At 37.5% G+C, this 23,600-nt stretch overlaps 1 protein-coding gene across 18 annotated transcripts in view; it reads left to right on the forward strand.

Moving 5' to 3' along the window:
- The window catches only part of erc2 (ELKS/RAB6-interacting/CAST family member 2), a 698,491-nt gene that overhangs the window by 219,209 nt on the left and 455,682 nt on the right, over window positions 1-23,600 (forward strand). For all 18 annotated transcript variants that reach the window (XM_062969888.1, XM_062969890.1, XM_062969892.1 and 15 more), the window contains one exon: window positions 5,624-5,791. In XM_062969888.1, coding sequence (XP_062825958.1) covers window positions 5,624-5,791 — 168 coding nt within the window. The remainder of the gene's footprint in view (window positions 1-5,623; window positions 5,792-23,600) is intronic.

The following is a 23,600-nucleotide window of genomic DNA, read 5'->3' on the forward strand; positions in this document are numbered from 1 at the left end:
GGTCTTTTGTTCTTATTTTTGGCTGAAGGTCAGTTGAATACCAAATTCTGAGTAAGCATATATATCCTCTTTATATCCCCTTAGTGTTAACATTGAGCATAGCCAAAAAGTCAATTTGAGTACACTGGATTTAGAGCAAGAAAAAGTTACTTTTTTGGACTACAATTCTCAGAATCTTTTAGCTATTAAGAGATTTCAGAGGCTGATCAAATTTTACACCTTTATAAATAATAAATAATAAACCTTTATTTATATCCCACTACCATCTCCCTGAAGGGACTCGGGGTGGCTTACAAAGCCCCTTTGGCATCTTTAGTAACTCTGTTATGGACAGACTACTTTATAGTAGATGATTTAACTTTCCTGTCAAGTTCAGTGTGCTAGTTTTCATGTGCTAGTTTACCATGTCTCACTTAGTTGATGGATGGCAGATGATGAGCTGTACTGCAACAGAATGGGCATTTCCCACTTGCTCAGGTACTCTATTTTTTCGAGCATATGCAAAGAAGACACAATAAAACATGATTCAGTTAGGAAAATAAGAAAAAAACAGTTTTAGAGTAAACAGACTTAGATTAAAAAGTGATCTCTTGTATTAAACGTATCATTAAAATGGTATAGCTGCTGAGGTGAAAGAATAATTCTTGTAACAAACAAAACAGTAGTAATAGTCAATTTGAGTTCACTGGATTTAGAGCAAGAAAAGGTTACTTTTTTTGGACTACAATTCTCAGATTCTTTAGCTATTAACAGATTTTATGGAGTTTTACCATAGATATGGTTTGGGTGGGTTTTGCCCAGGGACCATTTAGACTATCATTTGGGCTAGGTTTCAAGCTTTTGTTTCTTTTTTCTTTTTAGAACAACATAAGTTCCTAATCCTTGTAGAAGCCAAAAGATAGGAACAACATTTTGAGACACTCTTTTGTGAAATTGTTCTGCATGAAACATGTCTACCTCTTCCTTTCAATCGTGAGGGAAGAGAAAGTGAATTAGGGAAGTGGGGTAAAGGAAGGAACAGAGGAGTCAGTGTGAGGAGCAATGTGTCAGAAACAAAGGCATGTGGCGAGAAAAGAGGTAGAAGTGAAGAAGAAGTGAGTGGTGTGAACAGTGAAGTGCAAGAAGCAAGGGAGGGGCCTGCAATGCAGATTTTCTGGGACGTAGTGGAGCCAGCATTGCATAATGGTTTAAACTATAACTGTGGAGTTCAAAGACCCTCTTAGTCATGAAAACCCACTGAGTGTCCTTGGGAAAGTCCATTCTCCTAGCTTTAGAAACTGTTGTGATTGGTGAACCTAGAGTCACCATAGTTAGAAATAGCTTGAAGGCACACAGCAGCCACAAAGTGGTAGCCCAAGGCCACAAGTTAAGTTCTGTGACCAAGCAGAAATTTCAACAAGGATGTCCCTGTTTCACATCCAGCATTTTAAATGTTACTCTGCACCACTTCTCTCTGCTCAGTTGTAACTGTAGAAAATGGTATGAAGTTTGAAATGTAGTGGAAGAAAATAAAATATGACAACTAGTGTGCTACATTTGCATATTTAGAATGCAAACTTCTCTAATAATTTGGTGTATTTTGCATTATATGTGGATTATACATACATGGATTTGAGAAAGTGGTAGGTGGCAACCCTACTCCATATCCACCAAGCTTCCTGGTTTTGCACTCTTTCCCTTTTGAATCCCAGGGATCTTAACTGGCAGAGGCTTGGAGAGCACACTCCTGTTTTTCTAACAGTAGATTTTAAAAACCTAGAAAACATTCACTTTTTTGCAATATAGGTATGGGCATAGCACTGGGTACACTTCAGAGAGTCTATATAGGAGAACTAATGTTACCTATTATGGTAGGCCTTCTCAATCCACTGATTTTGCAGCCATGGATTCTATCATCCATGGTCTATTCCCCTCCCTCAAAAAAAATCCAAAAAGGAAACTTTGATTTGCCATTTTGGATAAGGAATATCGTTTTGCTCAACCATAATGGGACTTCAAAATCCATGGATTTTGGTATCTATTGTGGGTCTTAGTACCAAATCCCAGCAGATACCAAGAACATATTGTACCTAGAGCTACTACAATCTAAAACTATACTGTTTTCAAATCTTCTCACTGTTGTTTTTTTTTTTACCTCAGCACAGCAATCTTATTTTGCTGTCTACTTCCATTTTTGTATTTCATATGTATTCTGTTTTGTAGCTTCAGGAATCTCAGACAGAGTACCTTAGCCTTTTCTTGTTTTGGAGAGGATTGTGTTGACTGGTTGGATACTATTGGTGTTGTTTTCTGGTTTGTTTTCAAATTATTTTAAGTCTGTTTTGTATAAGTAGTAATTCTTCAGATTAGAGTTTTACTGATGAATGCCATTTTGCCACATTGAGTTCCATTTTGTGGCAGAAAGAAGGGATACAAATTTCATAAAGCCAGCCAGCCAGCCATTTAAGAACAGCCACTCCTCAAACAACAACAGCAAAGGCAACCAAGAGGTTTTTAAAAAAAGAATTCCACCTCATTATATATTTTTCAAATGTAATTTCACTATTTTTGGCACTTTTTTCCAAGTATGCTTTTAGATAGAAATGTTATAAAATGCTTCAGATGTCTTCAGAAAATGATAGGCTGAGTACTTAGGCATTATGTGTGCTCAAACTGTGCAAATTATTTCCCCCAAAATACTTTCAGTTTTAATGTATATTGTTTTGTTACTTTGCTGTAAAAATAATAATAAAACAAAACAAAAACCTGGGATTGCTTGGTAGATTAGCAAGTTTTGGATTTTTTTACATGTGAACTGCAAGTATTTATTAGAAAAAATGTCAAGATTATAAATACAATAGTGGCATTTATGTGTAAGTAAATATAGTGTCTAAGAATGTTTAAAAGGTTTGTATTAAAGCATCTGTGTATATTATTTTATGTAGATCTAGATTCTAGATGAAGCACAGAAAAGGATAGACATCAGTGTCATGGCAACAGTTACATATAAAAGTAGGATCAGGAAAGTTAGTTAAATCCAGATAAGCACTTCATCAGTAATGATGCAAGTGGACTTTTGAATGTTGCTCCTATTGCTTTATTATTGAAACAGCTTTGAAATTTTAAGGATAGTCGTCTGAAATATTTTAAGTAACATAAAGAATAAATAAAATATTTTGGTTAAGTTTTGGTTAGTTCATTTGCCAAGCTCTTCAGTAGTTTTTCTTCTACAATTCTCTTACAAGTGTATAACCAGAGGCCTCCCTGAAGAGAAAAACTCTTCCTACCAAATGGTCACTTTTGGCAGTTCTTAAATAACAAGAACTCTTCCAGGAATTAAGTTGGCAACCTGTTTACCTATATTGACCTTTATTCATGCTTTTCTTAATCAACTGGTCTCCGCTATGCCTATTTTTGAGCCCTGGAAAACTAGGAATAGATTATTGTTCTTCTGCACAAAGAATCATAAGCCACTGTCATCAGAATGGAATGGAATCTATCTCCGAAAGCCATTGTTTTATATGGTTCCCTGACTGTTGCAACAAAAATGAAGAATAGATTCTCACTCACATTTGACGATGATGGTGTATTTATCCAGGATATTTAATAAAAAGAAAATATCTAAATTCCATTAAACCCCAAATCTATCTTTTCCCCAGTGTACAAAAATGAACTGAGCCATTTCAAGAACAGGAAGAAACATGCATCCTGAGATCTAATAGATCATTCAGATAGGTCCCAAATCGACTTGCAAAAATAGATTTACAAAGCTTTTTGTTCAGAACAAGCTTAGCATTGCAAACCTCAGAATAGAAACTCAGATAAATCAGATTCCTTCACAGACTTTGCGCCCCTTAAAACATGCTGTTTCCAAATGAAGAAAAGATAATTAATCTAAATGGACTCACCTGTCTCCTCTTTTCTGTGCTGTTGCCAAGAAAGATGGTCTTCATTAAGAAAGCATGAAAACTAGATATGTACTTAAAATTAATTCCAAATTAAAGGAAGTACTTATTCTTGCATTGTCATCAATTTTCTTTTTGTTGTTAACAAGTTATGGCATGATTGGTAATTTCAAATACCTTTCATTATTATCTGCACATTGTAATGTATATTGCTTGCAGCCAGAAAGAGAAACTCAGGACTATAATTAAAAAATGAAAAATTATTAGAGGCTTGATCATTTTCATTGATGGTGTTTTGTAAAAAAAAGTTTAAAAACCCAAAACAGGCTGTGGTCCAGTACTTGTTGAAAAGCTGTCCCAAATGGCCACCTGATGCATTCAGTCTCTACCTCCAAAGATAGAGTTTAGCTTTCAAAGAACATCCAGCTTCACTGTCTTCTCCTTGTCCCTTTGTAATGGTCTGTAGTCTTTGAGCACAGTGTCCCAGGGTCAATCTGGGGTGTTGAATTCTGTAATCGGTGATCAGATAGTTTTGACCACCAGCTCCCAGCTGCTACAGAGGCGGAAATGAGTCCTGACCAGTGGCGCCAAACTCAGTTAGGCAACACCGGATACCCCCAATATGGGATGGCCTTATACATTACTTACAAGGACCCAAGGTTTGCTGGATTCTCAGTGAGAAGTTGAAACCACCGTGACTTTTGTTAATGTGATTCAAAGCTGTTTTTACCTGAATTAGCTCCATGTGTCATGCAGCCACTACAGAGCTAATCGGGATAACAACTCAGTGTAGATGTGCTCTTTGTCTCTTTGGCAGTGGCAGAGGAAGAAAGGAGACATACTAAGAACTGTGATCGACAAATCAGTGGAGGCACCCAGGGAAATGGGAGAACTGTACCTCCATTAAAAAAATGAAGACCCCCCCCCAAAAGGAATGAACAACAAGAAATATGTTATGATTTTCTTCCATTGTTACTAATCTTTGGAGAAAGCGTTTGCCTCTGCTTTTGCATCTTACCCAACAAACACAGCTTCTACTAAACAAGCAATATTTTGGGCTGCTGTGAGTTTTCCGGGCTGTATGGCCATGTTCCAAAAGCATTCTCTCTGGAACATGGCCATTCAGCCCAGAAAACTCACAGCAACCCAATGTTTCTGGCCATGAAAGCCTCCAACAGCACACTGAGTAATATGTTCTTTTTTTCATTGTCTCAGTGCAAAAAGCACCAACTATCTCATGTTCAAGGTACATTGAAAATTTCTTGAACCAACTATTTTCATAAATTTGAGTGAGCATATCCATAAAATGGATTTCTGGCATTTAATTGAAACAACTCTCTGGTGCCTGACCCTGAAAATATTTACTTTCTGTACCAAATCTAAAATGAAAAGAATAGAGATTGTATAGTTATGAATCTGTATAGATACAGTAACAGTATTGCATCTTCAGCAGATAAAGTGAAGGGGAGAGAGAGGTCATGGTAAACTACTTTAACCTCTTTTACAAATACTGTATGACCGGCCTGGTGCTTTGGAAAGTGATGCTTTTTTCTTTATATTTCTGTAATAACTATACTCTGATTTGAAAAACCTGAGACTTATAATCAAATTAAATGTGATTTAATAAAAATGCACCATAATAACAGCAATAGGATGGAAAATGTGTTCAACAAGCTTAACTTCTCTGTTTTTCCATTATTCCATTCAGTAAGACTCCCATGTATTCACATTTATTATAGGTTGATGCCTTGAGATTACGTTTAGAAGAGAAAGAAAGTTTTCTTAATAAAAAAACCAAACAACTGCAAGACCTCACGGAAGAAAAGGGAACTCTGGCTGGAGAAATCCGAGATATGAAAGATATGTTAGAAGTCAAAGAAAGAAAAATTAATGTTCTTCAAAAAAAGGTAAGTGCCTAATGGTTCAGAGACATTAGACATCTGTAGAAATGTTATGTTTTTATTTCTAGCAGGGATGACAAATTCATGGGGAGGGAAGGCAAACTTGGAGAATAGGAAATTTTTTCATCTTGAGAACAGAAGACAGGTGACAAATAAACAAGCAAAAATGGAATTGTGAATAGACAAAAAGTAATTTTTATAGTCTGATTTTGTACTCGAATGTTATTTGCAGATTCTACACCTATGACTTTTTATATAATTAATGTAAATGTTAATGTAAAGAACTGTACCTTTATACAGTGCAAAAAACTCATTTACAGTGAATACTGCTGAGAGCAGTTTATCCAATGTTAAAAAAGGTCCTATTCTGGAAGAAAGATGGTGTATAAATCCAATAAATAAGATAAATTGTGCTTGCATATCTGAATCAGACTTCCATAGGTCAACATGTACTCTTATGTAATTATGGTTTTTATTTTTACTTTGTTCCTAATACATTTTTTTCTCACATATTCATCTTTGATTCAAATATGTGAGGGTGACTGGTATTTTTTCTCATTTAAATGGAACCAAATAGTTCTTTTGGCTGCATGTTCTCTCAGTTTAGATTTAGGCTATGTTCTTTATTATGCATTCTCCCAAAATCAGTTCTGCTTAAATATCACTTTGAATATACCGTTTATACTCATGTATAAGTAGACCTCATGTATAAATAGAGGGCAGACTTTGGACCCAAAATTAAGGATCTTGATATGACCTGTGGATAAGTCGAGGTTTATTCAATGGAAAGCACCAGTGCCATCTCAGGGGGCTCCTGGACATCACTGCCATTTCCCCATCCAGACATTCAAAAAAGCCAGAAATGGTGCCAGGAAGGGTTTGGTGCTTCTTTTGGATCATACCAGGGCAGACTAAGCTCTCGCCTTTTGATAATCTATTCAGAGAAGAGGATATTTCTTTTTTTGTATAAGATTTAAGATGAAATAGTCATATTGTCCCATGGCTATGTTGATCCAGGGGTTTTTAGTTGATTTTTTTGTCTAAAATTTGTAAACGTATACATGGGTATTATAGGGTATGTTAAAAGCACAGGATCCGAATATTTAATAGATATTCCAACTTAAGTTTGGTTTAGATGTCACAGTAAACAAGAATTGCTGAGAACTGCGGCTTACTACAAAAATGCTTTGTGCTGCTGTGCACTGCTCTCTTTGGCCAATGGCATAATTATAGAAACCAAGAAATACCTATACATAGCTTGTTTATACCATTACATCCAAACCAGGAATTCTTGCTTATTTTTTTCTAACAAGCTAGAATCATAAGACCAAAACAAACCCCAGCATATGATTCTGACATGTTTTAAGAGGACAATGGATTGTAGATCCCATTTCAGACATAAGAAAAACTTGCATGGAAATTCCCTGGTTTATTTGTCTGCTCCTACTGATAGGAGGAGCCATGTGGAAGAAATGAACACTATACACCAGAATGTGTGGATATTTCTCATAGAGTTCCAGTTCCCTGCTAAATTTTGTCCCAAGGAATTCCAACAGATGATTGTGTGTGTTCTCTGTTGTACTTGAAAAAATAGCAGGGATGCACAATGAAAATCCATTTTGTATAGCTGTATATGATTACAGTTAGGGTTTTTCAAACCTTGCCTCATTTCCTAAAGTGAAATTAGCAATTGAAAGTGTCAGTTAATCCATGCTTTTATTCACATGTTCATATAGAATGTTCCTGCAATTGTAATGCTTTAAATGGCACAGTAAGAATGAAATATTTGAAAACACAAGGTTTTTTTTTTGTTTTTGTTTTTTTTTGCAAATTCCCTCCCAGGTTATGACCATAGTTTCCTATGTGGCCTTCAGGAGTATATGATTTATTTCCCACAGATGGTGTGATAAATTCATTCACAGATGATTTGTTTGAAGAAAGTTTTAACTGAAACATTATCCTCTTATCCCTCCAATTGTTTAAGTAAATTCGTATCATTATATTAGAAAGGAAACCTCCAGTGTTTATTTGCTTTAGGTGTGGTGTGCAGCCCCCAAGTTAGACATTCAGTAGTTTTCCATTTAAACTGCAGTCTGTGTTTTTGAAAAGGAGCATTTAAACTGGTTTCCTAACTGAGCCCATCAGTATTTGGACTGATTATAGAGTATGCCTTCCTTCTTGAAAACCGTTTCCTCTTGGCTTTATGTAGAGGGCTGTCTCACACATTTCCCAGCACCCAGTAAATTATTCTGCCCTTTAGTCATTTCAGATCATGGCACAGCGGCTTCCTTGTCTATTTAATGTTATAACAAGTACTTTAGAAAATCCAGTATACCCTGCAGTTATAATCATACTAATACCTCAGTTGCTATTGTACCATTTTTGGAGATTCTCAAAACAATCCCATGCCTTTACCTTTTGACCTCTCTCAAGTTCTGGTCACAATTAATTGTAGCAGCTGTAACAGTTCATTCTGAATCATTATAAGCAATAGATCAGTGGTGGAGCACCACATTTGCATGCAAAGCTATAAGCATGAATGGGAATCATGCAGTCCCATATATTTTGTTAGATTGCACCTCACAGGCTTCTTTACCATTGGCTGTGCTGCCTAGGGCTGCTGGGACTTGCTGTTCATAACTGATTGAGTGGTATTTGGTTTGCACTCAGAGTAAAATCGTCAGGTTGTATATAATGGGAAAACCTCTATTTGGAAGCCTAGAGAAAATTATGGGCTGGGTGCTTCACTATAAGGCCACTTTCCGTTTTTCTATAACACTAGTTAATTTGACTCAGTATCTTAATAAAACCTCAAACAGTACTTTCATCTTGTTAGAATTTTTTGCCAGATTAGTTTTAGCTTTCTTTCATCATATGCCCCTCTTATTTTATGGCATATTCCTATTTATCATAAGAAGTTTTGATCTTTTTTTTATATTTCCAAACATCATTGTGTAAAAACCAGGAACTGAAATGGATTTAATTGGCATTGTTACAGTAAGTGCCATCCAGTCTAATGTAGTAACACACAATCAAAGCACTCCCAACAGATGCTTTAGATCTCTGATTGAAATGGTCTTAATTTGTATCAACCCACTCTTCCAGTTAGTATATAAAATAAATCTCTTCAAGGGTATTTTAAGGTATTCATTGCCCTATAGCATGGGCATCTTAATCTTAGAACTAAACCTTTTACTATGAATTTGATATTTCTGTGGGACCTACCTGTTCATTTGATGTGATCATAATTCAGGCAGAGACAATACAAGAAGACTTTTTGTCCCGGTAATGACAGTTTTCTTATTGTTCCTAGATTTTAGGACATTTCTCTATATATTTATCTCAGGAAAGATGCATATTTTGAAATAGGTGTGTATTCGTGTGAAAATTTCTGAAAGGAGAGGAAGTGCCACTTAATTCTTAAGAACGTAAAAAATGTGTGGAAATAGCTGGAGGTAGTTTTTTTTGTTTAGTGTAGGATAGGAATGTGATAATAAAAAAGGATTAAAATAGTACTTGCTTTCACCTAAAAAGCTTTCCACGTAAAATTATTATAGTTCCCATATTTAATGACTCATAACTAATGAAGTGCTATATGACATATTGCCCTGACTTACAAGCCAATTAGACTTAGCAGTAGGTGCCATAAAACTGCAGTTACACATTTTGGAGCTGGTATACAAGTCTTTGCAATGCACACTTGCTGTCCCACTCAGATTAAAATTAGAAGTATGGGCCCAGACTCTATAGCATGCTTTTGTTTTGAGTTATAGTTGTATTATAAACATAGTAAAATTATATGCCAGACAATCTGTAGTTCTTAAACTAGGATTAAATTGCTGAACAATTTCCAGCAATATTAACTTCAGTTTGAGGACTATTAAACAATCCTCATTCCATGTCACTGCCATCAGTTATAAAAAGAACCAACATTAAAAGTATGTATATTGGAGGTTCTAATTAAAGTAATTTCCCATGTTAATTTTTAACTTGAAAACATTGTAGGATCATTCTTGGTCATTAATTTCATGATGGCTATTTTTTATGAATGCACCCCCATGTGGTGGAAGCTGATATTTACCATGTCAGGTGAAAGACTCAAAAATTAAATGCCCCTTCTCAAGATTTAAAATTTACACTAAGTGTATCTCAGGAAGGAAATAGAGGAGATAAAATTTTCTTTGTTTATTGAGTCTCAATACAGAAGAGTTGAAGCAGTCTTGAGGCTGTAAAACTTCAGTGTAGCTGAGATTTTACTTAACACTCAGGCAAAAAGGCAATATGGGCATACTATTAATATGGCCAGGGTTGTTGTATTCCATTTCCTCAAAACAGGACATCTAATTATGAAAATCAATTGAATTTCCTTTCTGATTATGCTAATTCAGTAGATTGTTTCCTTTTTTCTGTTCTTTTTGAAATAATGATGTCACATACCTATGCCTGAACATCCACATCATTATCATTATCCATCATAAAAAGAAAGCAAAATTGACATGTGAGTCCTTTTAATTGTCAGTGAAAGCTAACAAGAAGAAAGTTCAATTCCGCAAATTTGTAGAAGCAAAGCAATAGCAGCTAATTAGAGCCAGAGATAACATATAGAATTGATGAAATTTACACAGATGTTGACTTACCAACGGCTTATTGATTCAGCGAGTTGAGCTGGGACTAACCATTGGATTTAGGTTTCAGAAAAAGAACAGTAAGGTGAACATATTTTCACTTGCATTAAATATGCTAATTTCCATGCAAAATGTGACTATCAAACACCATGCAAGGAAAGGAAATGGCATGATTCACTTTAGAGCCATTGGAATATTAAATGTGGGTTCAATTTTGTAATGTAAACTTTTGGTTATTTCAAGTCTCACATGTGAGGGCAATGAAAGTCATTTGTTGTATTTGCCCACAGCATTCATATGCAAATTATTATACATTTTGGATGATATTCTTTGCATATTGGGAAGAGTTTTAGTAAAAACAAAATCCCAATGTTTTTCTACACAAAACACACAATTTTTACACAAATAATTCTTCCCCTCCCTCCCTCCCTCCCTTTTCTTTCTTTTTCTTTTTGCTGTTGCTGATCCTGATGAAAAAGGCCTTTTTAACTATCACATAGGGTGTAAAATCCATGGCTGAGTGCTTTGTTGAGGGGGGAGAGGGATGTTTGAACATGTCCGGACTATTATTATTATTATTATTATTATTATTATTATTATTATTATTATTATTATTATTATTATTATATTGCATAAGAAAATCTGAGTTTTCTTTATATTCCCAGGCTAATGACGGGAACATCTTTCCTGTTTCTATATATAGAAGTTGCTTTAATTTATTGGAGGAAATTTATTAATTTATTAGTGGAGCCCCCTATGGCGTAGTGGGCCTTGTGACTTGAAGGTTGGGTTGCTGACCTGAAGGCTGCCAGGTTTGAATCCAACCCGGGAAGAGTGTGGATGAGCTCCCTCTATCAGCTCCAGCTTCATGCAGGGACATGAGAGAAGCCTCCCACAAGGATGGTAAAACATCAAAACATCCGGGTGTCCCCTGGGCAACGTCCTTGCAGATGGCCAATTCTCTCACACCAGAAGTGACTTTCAGTTTCTCAAGTCGCTCCTGACATGAAGAAAAAAAAGAATAGAGGAAGAAACAAACAATAAGAGACAGATGTCACATTAAATTGTATCACACTAGGAGCCATGGTGACGCAATGGGTTAAACCCTTGTGCTGGCTGACCTGCTGACCTGAAGGTCAGCAGTTCGAATCCGAGAGATGGGGTAAACTTCCATCTATCAGCCCCAGCTTCCCATGCAGGGACATGAGAGAAGCCTGTCACAGGATGGTAACACATCTGGGTGTCCCCTGGACAACATCTTTGTAGATGGCCGATTCTCTCACACCAGAAGTGACTTGCAGTATGTCCTCAAATCACTTCTGACATGATAAAAATGTATTTCTTATCTGGTTATCCAACTCACAAGGTCCTTGCTGCTACCAAGCTTTTAATGACAAGTATCTTATCACTGAAATTTTTTTCAGTGGAATAAAAGTCATTACAATAATATTAAAACAGATATTTTAAACTGATATTAATAATTATTCAGCCAGGGATGGTTTTAAATAGGAATATGCAGTGGGAATCACTTAATATAAAATTCTAAATAATGTAGAGCTTCTTTATTATATGATATTTCATGATTGTTCTCTCACTTACCAGAATTCAGTGCTTCCAGTGATGGTTTCTAACAACAGATATTAAATAATATTAATAATAACAATAAAACTTTATTTATATTCCACCCTAACTCCCCAGAGGGACCCAGGGTGGATTCCAGACATAAAAGGCAAACATTCAATGCCTGAACACCACAACAATACACCCATAATAACGAAAATTGACAACCCAACATATAAAAACAAATGATGATTTAACAACTAAAATTAAATTAAAAACGCAACCTGTTATATTGGACCAAAAGCAAAATATCAAAATATTGAACAGTAGCCTTTCCAGTTCCTTGATCATATTCATGACTTTTCTGTTCATAAATATTCCAAGTAATGATGGCAGTTACAAGAGCAACTTGTTTCTGTTGATATTTTGTCCATACAAATGAAACACATAATCTGTTTTCTGAATTTTCTCACTATAAAAGTTCAGGTTTTGCAACCACTAAATAGTTTCAAAGGCATTTATCAAAGGACCAAGAATACTATCGTTTAGCTTAGGTATCAGACTTTTCTTTCTAATGTTAGATTTTGTTTATTGCTAACTAGTGAGAGATAAAAGAGGAGAAAATAAGACTGAAGATAAACTTTGGGGTGCTGTGTGGTTTAGATACCAAATGAAATCAAACTACTCATCTATGAGGAAGCATAATCTTGAAGGTGGTATCCAACTCCAATTAGACTTAACTGTAATTTAAGCTGTTTGCATTTCTCTTTGTTCTGATTTAGTTGGCACTTATGTACATTTATGGTAGTCTTACTCAGTGCTAGAAGATTTGTGAACAGATGTCTTTACTCATATTTTATGTTGTGAACTTCAACTAATAGTAGATTTCATTGTTTATTAATGGCTAAAGAGTTAAGTTGTATTCTCTATGCATCATACCATTGCAAATTGAAAGGAGCTTGTAGTCTATATTTGTACAGATGAAGAGACATATTTTAGATATTTGTATTGATGGAGGAATGACATCTAAAATGTTGAACAAGATACAAATGACTAAATGTGCTTGAAGTGTTTGGATATCATATATTAAATATGTCAGTAATAATTCATAAAAATAAAGAGCTGTGTCAAAGAACCGTGGTACATGACGTGGTCAATGAAATCTATGAGGCAAAAAGTAGATGGGCAGGACATATAGCACAAACAAAAGACAACCGATGAACATTGTCAACTAATGAACTGGATCTCAAGAGACCACAAGCGGCCCTTGGGCATACCTCGTGTTTGATGAGATGAACCAATGGTTAAGCTATTTGGCCAGAAATAGAAAAGAAAAGCACAGGATTGTATATTTTGGCAACTTGTAGATTTGCGTGAAGCCCAAAGGAGTGGATCAACGACAAATCAGATAGGATAGTATAGGAATTCACAAAAAATGTCCTCCCAAATCACATGTCAATCTTTTAAATCCTGTGCTCTCTACTAAAATTTGATTAAATGTTCATGCATTATCTTTCTTTTTTGTCTTAGATGGTTTGCCTAGTGTTTTTTTTTTTTTGGTGGGGTTGGTAATTTTTTGTACAGTACAATCACCTTTTTGTGGATATCCACAGTTTCACTTCCCCACCCTCCAGAAATATCCTTTCTGCCTCCCCGCCTCTAAAATGTTTGTGGGTCTCTCTAGGTCCACCAGTGAAATTCTGTGGTATTCTTCCGACCAAAATTATAGTTAAAACAAAGGGTTCATTTACCATACTTTTGGATATTCATGGAGGTGATGGTCTTGGAGCATTTGGGGATTGTATTGTTCTCTTTTTTCCTACTTCATTAACAAAGGTGTCAAGTAAGCTATCAGTTTGAAGTATCTTTCTTTGTTACTCCCAAAAATATGGATTACTACTGGATCATCATTTAGCAGGATGCATAGTCAAAACTACAGCAATAGTAAAATTGGGGAAAGTATGACAGATCAGTCATTATTACATTATTATAAATGTTTGCTGCCACATTTTAGCTTAATTGATTTGTTTTAATAAAGTAAGCTCTGTTGTGCCCTGGCTTATGCAGGAATAAAAAAAGTTGTGGGTTCAGTAGAATTTGGCTCCCTGGAACCTGTCATGGGCCCCATGACAGGTTTCATGCTCTCCCTGGGCTGCTGAACATTAATAGTGGGGCAGCAAGTGGGCGTAGGTAGGAAACGACAATAACTGCTAAAACAAGGCACATGGGAACACACCAGCTTCATTTTGTGGAGGCTTATAGTGGTATATTTTCTGTTAGTTGGACTTACTCTAAAGTTGCCAGTGGAGCACAGATAAAAACCTTTCTCATTGATTGTAACATCCAGTATTGTAATATTAGTAATATATACTCACTTCACTGCTATATTCCAAGTCAAGTCTCCATTTACCTAACACTTCAAGTCTTTTTTTTTTTGGAGTCATTATTGGAAAAGCCTTACCTTTTACATCTCTGCAAAGTAATTGTTGTCACAAGGGCTGGATGTGCAAAGACTTAAAAAGAATGCATATCTTAGATGCTAGCTGTAATGATAAATGAGACTATTTTATTATCTATGTATTCCTTCCTTTACATTATGGTTGCCAGATGTAGACAAAACCTACAGTCTAGTTTGGACAGATTGCTTTGATAATTTCTTTATTGCCAAGTTAATGTATGTGTATGTGGCTATAGAACTGAAGATGGTGTATTTGAAGAGATACCGAAGAGAAGACCGTTTTCGGAAGAGAAATGGAGACTTACTCATTTCCCTTGATTACACCTGAATATAATTTAAATACTAAGCAGGATGTAGCTCTAAAATCAAAGTGTGTTTGGCTGCATTCAAACATCCAATTTTTTCAATTTGGTTCTGACAGTTGAGAAAAATAGTTTTGGCTGTCCTATATTCAACCTCAAAAATGGGTGAATGCATTTTCATGTTTTGCTGCAATTGCAGCAGTGTTCATATCTTGACTTGGCCCCAAAATTGTGTGATACATTGTAAATTGTGTTTATTTGGTTGTAAAGTATGTGTTTTGGATCCCTCACTCATAATCGTAAAACAAAAATCTGCCAGCATTTTAAATAGAACTGTACATATTTTCCTATTTAGGTCCTAAGCACATTTACTTGGGAGTAAGCACCACTGATAGCAGAAAGAATAATAACTTACAGATAAAGGTGACCAGCAGTGGGGTGTGAGGAGAGGATGAGTATTCCCAGATACGCAGTGATGTTATCAGCTGGGCCTCTTTTGGCCAACATCCTCACAGCAATTCACCCCCCCCCCTCCCAATGTTCTTGCTCTTCCTCATCTGAAGTCTGGCAACAGAAGCCAGGTCCCCAGGACAAGAGCTCTTCTGCCTTTGACTTTCTTCTTCTCTCTTGACACTGCTTGCCTCAGAACCTTGTAAAACTTTGTAAAAATGTCAGCTGGCTTGAGGGCAGCTCACTCCCTGAGGCTAGTGTCACTCTGGCATCCTTTTAATGTCTTTCCTCATTGCTTTGAGTGCAATCAGTAGTCAAGTCTTTTGCTCTAATTATGGCTATGCTATCTACAGTACGGCAACCCGCCCCAGTATTCTTGCCATGAAAACTAAACGGATCAGTACAACCAGAGAAATGTCGGTATATCATCAGAAGATAGGACTCCCAGGTCAGAAGATGTTCAAAATGCTACTGGGGAGGAACAGAGGACTAGTTCAACTAGCCCCAGATGTGATGACGCAGTTATCTCAAAGCTGGAAGGAAGGCTAATGGCCGACGGTGCTGGAGGTGAACGACAAATCCGATGTTCTAAAGATCAACACACTAATGTAAGATCTATGAGCCAGGGTAAACTGGGCGTGGTTATTGGTGAGATGTCAAGATTGAAGATAGACATTTTGGGAGTCAGTGAACTGAAATGGACTGGAATGGGCCACTTCACAACAGATGACCTCCAGATCTACTATTGTGGACAAGAGGAACACCGAAGAAAGGGAGTAGCCTTCATAGTTAATAATAAAGTTGGTAAAGCAGTGCTTGGATACAACCCAAAAAATGATAGAATGATCTCAATTCAAGTTCAAGGCAAGCTGTTTAACATCACAGTGATCCATATATATGTCCCAACCACAGCTACGGAAAAAGCAGAATTAGATCAGTTCTATGAGGATCTGCAGCACCTACTAGATAACACACCAAAAAGAGACATTATTTTCATTACAGGAGATTGGAATGCTAAAGTAGGCAGTCAAACGACAACCGGGATCACAGGCAAGCATGGGCTGGGACAACAAAATGAAGCAGGACATAGGCTGATAGAATTTTGCCAGGAAAACTCGCTGTTCATAACAAACACTCTCTTCCAACAACCTAAAAGACGGCTTTACACATGGACTTCACCAGATGGTCAACACCAAAATCAGATTGACTACATTCTCTGCAGCCAAAGGTGGCAGACATCCATCCAGTCGGCGAAAACAAGACCTGGAACTGACTGTAGTTCAGATCACGAACTTCTTATTGCACTATTCAGAATCAAACTAAAGAGAATGGGGAAAATACACAGACCAATTAGATATGACCTAACAAATATTCTTAGTGAATACGCAGTGGAGGTGAAGAATAGATTTCAGGGACTAGATGTAATAAATAGAGTCCCAGAAAAACTATGGACAGAAGTTCACAACATTGTTCAGGAGGTGGCAACAAAGTACATCCCAAAGAAAAAGAAAACCAAGAAGGTAAGATGGTTGTCTGCTGAGACACTGGAAGTAGCCCAAGAAAGAATAAAGGCGAAAGGAAACGGTGGATGGACGGTATCCTTGAAGTGACTGGCATGAACCCGAAGGAACTGGGGGTGGCGACAGCTGACAGGGAACTCTGGCACAGACAGGTCCATGAGGTCACGAAGAGTCGGAAACGACTGACCGAATGAAGAAGAAATCTACAGTACCTGCCTACCAGGAACTTGGGCATGTCACCCTCCCATAAATAAGAAGTGAACATCACTTTGTATCTTTATAAATCCACACTAAAGAAATTATTGAATTATAAAATATGCATGGATTTTTTTGCAATCCAATATAGACATAATTATAGCCAAGCCAGGGCCATAGTGGAGGGTGTGTGTGTTAAGGGTTCACCCCCCCCCCCCCCCAAAATCTGGTTTACTTATGAATTAACCTGACACATTTCAGGAGGGTTTTGAACTTTTAGCCCCCCCCCCCCCCCCAACTACGGCCCTATAGCCAGTCATTCCTAGAAAAGCCTAATCAAACAAGGTACTATAGTGATTCTTCTCAGCTGGGAAGGGCAGGAGTCAAACTTATATGTAATACATGCTACTTATCCTAGAATCTTGTTATGGTCTCAGATTGTAAACTGAATTTAGAAAAAGTCACATGAACATGACATGGGGAAGTTATTGGTATATCTTGTAGGTACCTTGAACTTTTGCTTTACTATCACCTGCTTACCAGTGATGGAGGAGAAGATGTAGCCCTCTAGATGTTGCTGGACAGAAAACTTCTGCAGCCCTTGGGAGTGTAGCCAGCTAAAGATAAGTAATGATGAGAGTTGCAGTTTGACAGCATCTTGTGATGCATTGCCCAACCCTGCCATGGTTTAGTAAGACTTAATTTTTTTTCTAGTTTATTGTTTGTAGTTGGGTTCCTTATAGTGGAAATATACCACTTCGATTGCACCCTGGTACCTGCCATACGCTGCATCCTTCATTGGTGCTGTTTCTGTCAGGAAAATCCAGCATCAAACATGCAAAGGCTCACTTTGAGGAGAAATTTGAACAGATTAGAGCTACAAGCTGTTTATAGTAGGCAAATGAATGCTTTGAATATACTTTTATTTGCTTCTCACTGAAAATTAGGGACAAACTATAACAAATCAAAAACATTTGTTTTAACTCAGTTTTTCTGGTTTATTGCTGAAATTCAGTGGTGTGTTTTGCCACACCTATCTTTGTTGTGTGTGTAAGAAAAGTATCCCAAAGAACTTACCAGTTTCTCAGTGCTTCTCTTATTTTCCCATCGGAGTAGTTCTTAAAATTGTCATTCTGCTTTAAATAATAGAACAGTGTTTAACATCTTTATTGGCTTATGTTCTCTATGTGAGATATAATAGCACATTCATGTTGCTTTTACTGGCACAAAACTAGTCAAGGGAATAAGTGACTACCAAATGCATAAAATGAGTGAGTACAGAATGTACTTGCAGTAGTTACATTTTTTCCATGGCATTTTTTCAGACTCATGTTGAGATCATGGGACCCAGCAATCTCCTCGGAGGAAGAGTGGGATATAAAGACAATGACTTGAATACTATTGGCTATTTAGGATGTGTAAGGAGTGTTGTTACAGTGCTATTGTTGTAGTAGAGCCTGTGAGTAACGTTACAAATAGTAGTATGGGTGCCAGAAGGGAAAAAAAGGGTGACTCGGGAGCAGGAATCTGATGAAGAGCAGCAGAGAAAGAGGATCCGGGACATATATACAGCACCTACAGATGAGGAGTCGTTTGAGGGATTCTCTGGGGATGATGATGTTGCAGACAGTAGTATGGGATGATGGGTCAATGAGTGAAGGAGAAGAAGGAAACACCATGGATTGGACTAAGATAAGAGAAGTGCAAGCTATTTGTGAGACACCAACAACTAGTGGTACCTTTATGGGGTTCTCTGGGAGTGAAGACTGGCAGTCAGGGGATCCAGATGAGTCTTGGGGGGATCTAAGTCTTGACAGGAGATGGAGGAATTGGAGGGAGAGTCAAAGGAATTCATGTGAAGAGCTGGGAGCAGCTGTGGGAGATGGTGATGGGGCGGTGGTCAGTTCATCCTCTGATGATGGTTTGTAGATAAAAGTGGGTTCAGGGGTGAGGGGTCTTTGCAGAAGGCAAGGTGTTGATGAGTGTTCGTGTGCTGGGTATTGGGAAAGTTTCTTGTAGTCTTGCTGCTGCCTGTTTCATGTTCGGATCTGCAGTTTGGACCTGAACCGGTTTGGCTGGAGACGCTGCTTCTGCAGACATTGGAGCAACGCTGCTTTGGATTCTTTGTGCTTTGACCTTGGACTTCGGTTGACAATGCTTCTCTTCTTGCAACTCCCTCTGTTAACCATTTGTGTACTGTGCCTTTTTGTTTTTGCCTTAGAGCATTTTGTTTGACTTATTGCTTTTTGCATCCAGTTGATCTGGATTACATTTCTGTTTACCCTTTTGAATCAGGTCTGGTTTGGGTTTTTTAGTTTTTGACCAGTGGAACTGCATTTAAGTATCCCTGCGTCCTTTTCCTTTTGTTTCAATAAACTGTTTTGAAGACACTTTTAAGTCTGGCCATTTAAGGCATCTGTGATTCCAACAGCTATACAGTGAATCCTATCCTGATTCCCCAATCCCCACTTATTAGGCAGTGGCAGCAGCAGCAGCAGCTGCTGCTGCATAATAATAATAATAACAATAATAATAATAATAATAATAATAATAATAATAATAATAATAATTGTGCGGTTTTCTGGCATTGTATATTTCTGCCACTTCTGTGACTGTTCATTTGTATTTTGATTCCGTAGCCCACTTGTCGATGGATGTCCAGAACCCGTAGCCTCCACCGCGGTCCTTTTTATCCTGGGTGACGACCAAGCCAGTATGGACTTTGTTTTGGTTTGTTTCTCCATAATGCTAATGGGTTAGGTGCTCTTGGTTCCATTCCTCAGCTGAGGCCTCTCTGGCTTGGTTGGACCTGCCGGTAGTTACACTACCGCCAGCACAGCCCTCAGCATCCTCGGAATGGTTAAGCCCCCCCACCACGTCAAGGTGGCACCTGCGAGAAGACCTGGCTCTGGCTCACGAATGGGACCCTGAAGAAGGAGACAGAAAGCCTGATCCTTGCAGCCCAGGAGCAAGCCTTCAGAACAAATGCAATTAAGGCCAAAATCGAAAAATCAGCTGATGACCCAAAATGCAGACTGTGCAAGGAAGCTGATGAAACCATTGATCATATCCTCAGCTGCTGTCAGAATATCGCACAGACAGACTACAAACAGAGGCACAACTATGTGGCCCAAATGATTCATTGGAACTTATGCCTCAAGTACCACCTCCCAGCAGCAAAGAACTGGTGGGATCACAAACCTGCAAAAGTATTGGAAAATGAACACGCAAAGATACTGTGGGACTTCCGAATCCAGACTGACAAAGTTCTGGAACACAACACACCAGACATCACAGTTGTGGGGGGAAAAAAGATTTGGATCATTGATGTCTCCATCCCAGATGACAGTCGCATTGACGAAAAACAACAGGAAAAACTCAGCCGCTATCAGGACCTCAAGTTTGAACTTCAGAGACTCTGGCAGAAACCAGTGCAGGTGGTCCCGGTGGTGATGGGCACACTGGGTGCCATGCCAAAAGATCTCAGCCGGCATTTGGAAACCATAGACATTGACAAAATTACGATCTGCCAACTGCAAAGGGCCACCCTACTGGGATCTGCACACATCATCCGAAAATACATCACACAGTCCTAGACACTTGGGAAGTGTTCGACTTGTGATTTTGTGATATGAAATCCAGCATATCTATCTTGTTTGCTGTGTAATAATAATAATAATAATAATAATAATAATAATAATAATAATAATAATAATAATAATGTATTTCTAGATCGTAGACCGCCCTATCTTCCTGAAGGGACTCAGGGCAGTTTCTAGCATATATGGGATACATTCAATGCCAACAAGGAAAAACATACAGACGAATTACATCAATTCAAAGGGAGTCTGTTCCCCTATGGATTGGGAAGCAGTAACCAACATTTCTCCTATGATTTCCAGTGTGAGAGCCAGAATCAGGATCCCTGTTGCACCCCACCCCATGCTGCTTCCCACAAATTGGAATTTCTCTATTCTTCGGTGTCCCCTAAAGTAAGGGCCACCTGGGGAATCATGATTACAAAACAGTTACAAGTGTGCAACTACTCAACAGGATTTCAGCCAGTGTTACTGTGATGATATCTCTTGCTGACATCAGGGCAGATCAACAACCAAAATGTGCTGTTTTAGTTGTGTTATTATATGGGTGTCACTTTATTTTCAGTGTAATGTGAGTAATTAGTCATGTTTCTACAATGTACAGTACAGTAGCTGTTTTCCAGTAAAGTATGTTATGTGTTTCACTGTAGGTAATGTGGCTATTTCAACTACAGCATTTTTCTTCCACTGGAAAGTTTTAATAGTGGAAATATATGTGGAGACAACAATCACATCAGCATTCAATTACACTATATCCCTGTCTGATGTTAAAAACACTTGATAGATTTTTATTAGGCCCCTGTTCAATTTACACACTTGAGCTGTGAATATTTTGGAGGAGGGTTAGATAAATATAAATCTAACTCCAACAGAGCAAACCTTAATGTGGTATGTCATATTAATTTCCTGTCTCTTGAGTTCTATTTGGAAACCAAATTTCCAAATAGAACTCGAGAGACAGGAAAGTAATATTGATAAATATTGATAAATTTATTTATTTATTTATTTCGTGTCAAAAGCATTGTACATTTCAAATAATGGAAATAAAAAATAATTTTTTTTTAAAAAAAAGAAATAACAAGCAACTAAATAGTTTTGGACCAAAAGCGGGCAACAGCAACCGCATTGTCTGTAGCTTTAAACAACAACACCTCCGTACATGAGGCAGGGCATTGTGGGCAAGCATACATATGCTGAGTTGTTTGTTCAGCTCCACAGTCACACAAGGTGACTGTGTGGGTACATGAACTGGGATTCAAGTGAAATGCTGCTTCTCTGAAAACACCTCTCCTAAAGAGATCTGTTCTTATAATGTTTCTGCAGTCAGCCAAACATCAAAAAAACAATCTGAACAAATCCAAGGCACATTGGATCATTATCAATTTATCAATCAACCCAAAAGCATTCACACCCTCTAGAAATGGAGACACATGTATAAAAGTACACATATTCATTTTCCCCAAGCTGTGGGCTAGTTTTGCTGGCTATGGGATGATATGTTTTATAACAGCCATGGGAAAACTTTGGCCCTCCAGTTGTTTTGGACTTCAACCCCCACAATTGCTAACAGCCTGCCAGCTGTTAGGAATTGTGGGAGTTGAAGTCCATAACAACTGGAGGACCAAAGTTTGCCTTTGCCTGCTCTATAATGACAGCAAGCAAACTTGTGCAGTTGTCCTCCTGGAGGGAGGAAGAAATGTCGTTTTGCAACTGAAACATACTGCTGAGTAACCAGTATGAGGGACACCTTGTCCCATTGATAAAAATAGGAGGACAATGGGAGCACACAAATGGAGATACTGATGCATAAGAAGCAAGGATGGATGGATCTGGTGTAGGTGTCCACAAATAGTTTACCATTGGGTATCTAGTGGCATTGTTCAGGAGTGTCCAGAGTAGAAGAAGAATGTAAATAAAGAAACAGTACTAAAAATAGTTAACCTGGTCAGAGAGCCATAAACCAAATAAAGAAGAACAGCCTATATTCAGCCACAGAACAAAAGAACATATGCCAGAATCCTTGAGTGCAAGACACACATTGCCCTACTGTTTCTGGCAAGGAATATGTTGGAAGCCTTGGAGGAATGCCATTTCAGAGCAGCGGGATTTCTGGAGATTTTTGATGTTTGAAAACAAAGAAGCAAGACTGATTCATGTCTTTCAGAACATGTGAACTTTGTTGATCATCTTCAAACAGTACTGCTGAAATGGTTCAGTTTAGCTGGTTCTGTTTATAACTAAAAGCCCATTCCAGCAGAAGTCTATATGCATTTGACAGAATAAAACATGTATCTCTCCAGCTGTTATTTCTTCAGTAGGGCAATGGAGAAGATGATGTGCTAGTTATAGGAAATTTGCTTGCCCATTTTTGTGCCAGATTACATTTCTCAGTCTCCTCTTAAGTGGTTGGCACAAAGAATGTTAATTCATTAGTGGATGGGGTTGAAATTGCTCATTGATAAAGTTAATGCTCTGTCTTCATAAAAATTACAAACAACTGTTTTTCTTCAGGTTTCCTAATCTGAAAGGTTTATAACAAGTTGTTTTATTTTGTTTCCAGCTGGAGAAAATGGTGATAGTATTTTCAAAACATAGAAATTTGGTTGGTTACATTTTTCCCCAGAAAACAAAATCTGTCAGTGAACACCAGAATTGAAACACACTGGAATTCAAATATGTTTAGACAGTATCCCACAGTGCAAGTGTTCTTTCTGAACAAGCTTAAAGCATGCTTCCCAATATTGGTAGTGATTTTAATTTATCATTAATCCCTCTATTTCCTCTGTAATGGTTTGTCTTAAAACTCAATATTTTTATTGAATAATATCACTTGTCTTCAGGTGAGATTTAGTTAAATCTTTTGAGTATTTAAGAAGCATTCCTGGAACATTTGCCAAAAAAGTGACAAGATTAGCACTTAAAAGTTTATTGACAGGACATATAATTGAAAAGATTGTGTGTGAAAGGTTTTAATGATTTTAATAGATATAGTGGCAGCTTTAAGTGCAGTGATTATACCTATTTATTGAAATACCAAAGGATTATTTGAAGACATATTTAATAGTAATGGTGCAATATTACTGCAGCCAAAGCAGGTAGAGATTAC

Source organism: Anolis carolinensis, chromosome 2, assembly GCF_035594765.1.
Source record: "Anolis carolinensis isolate JA03-04 chromosome 2, rAnoCar3.1.pri, whole genome shotgun sequence".
NCBI lineage: Eukaryota > Metazoa > Chordata > Lepidosauria > Squamata > Dactyloidae > Anolis > Anolis carolinensis.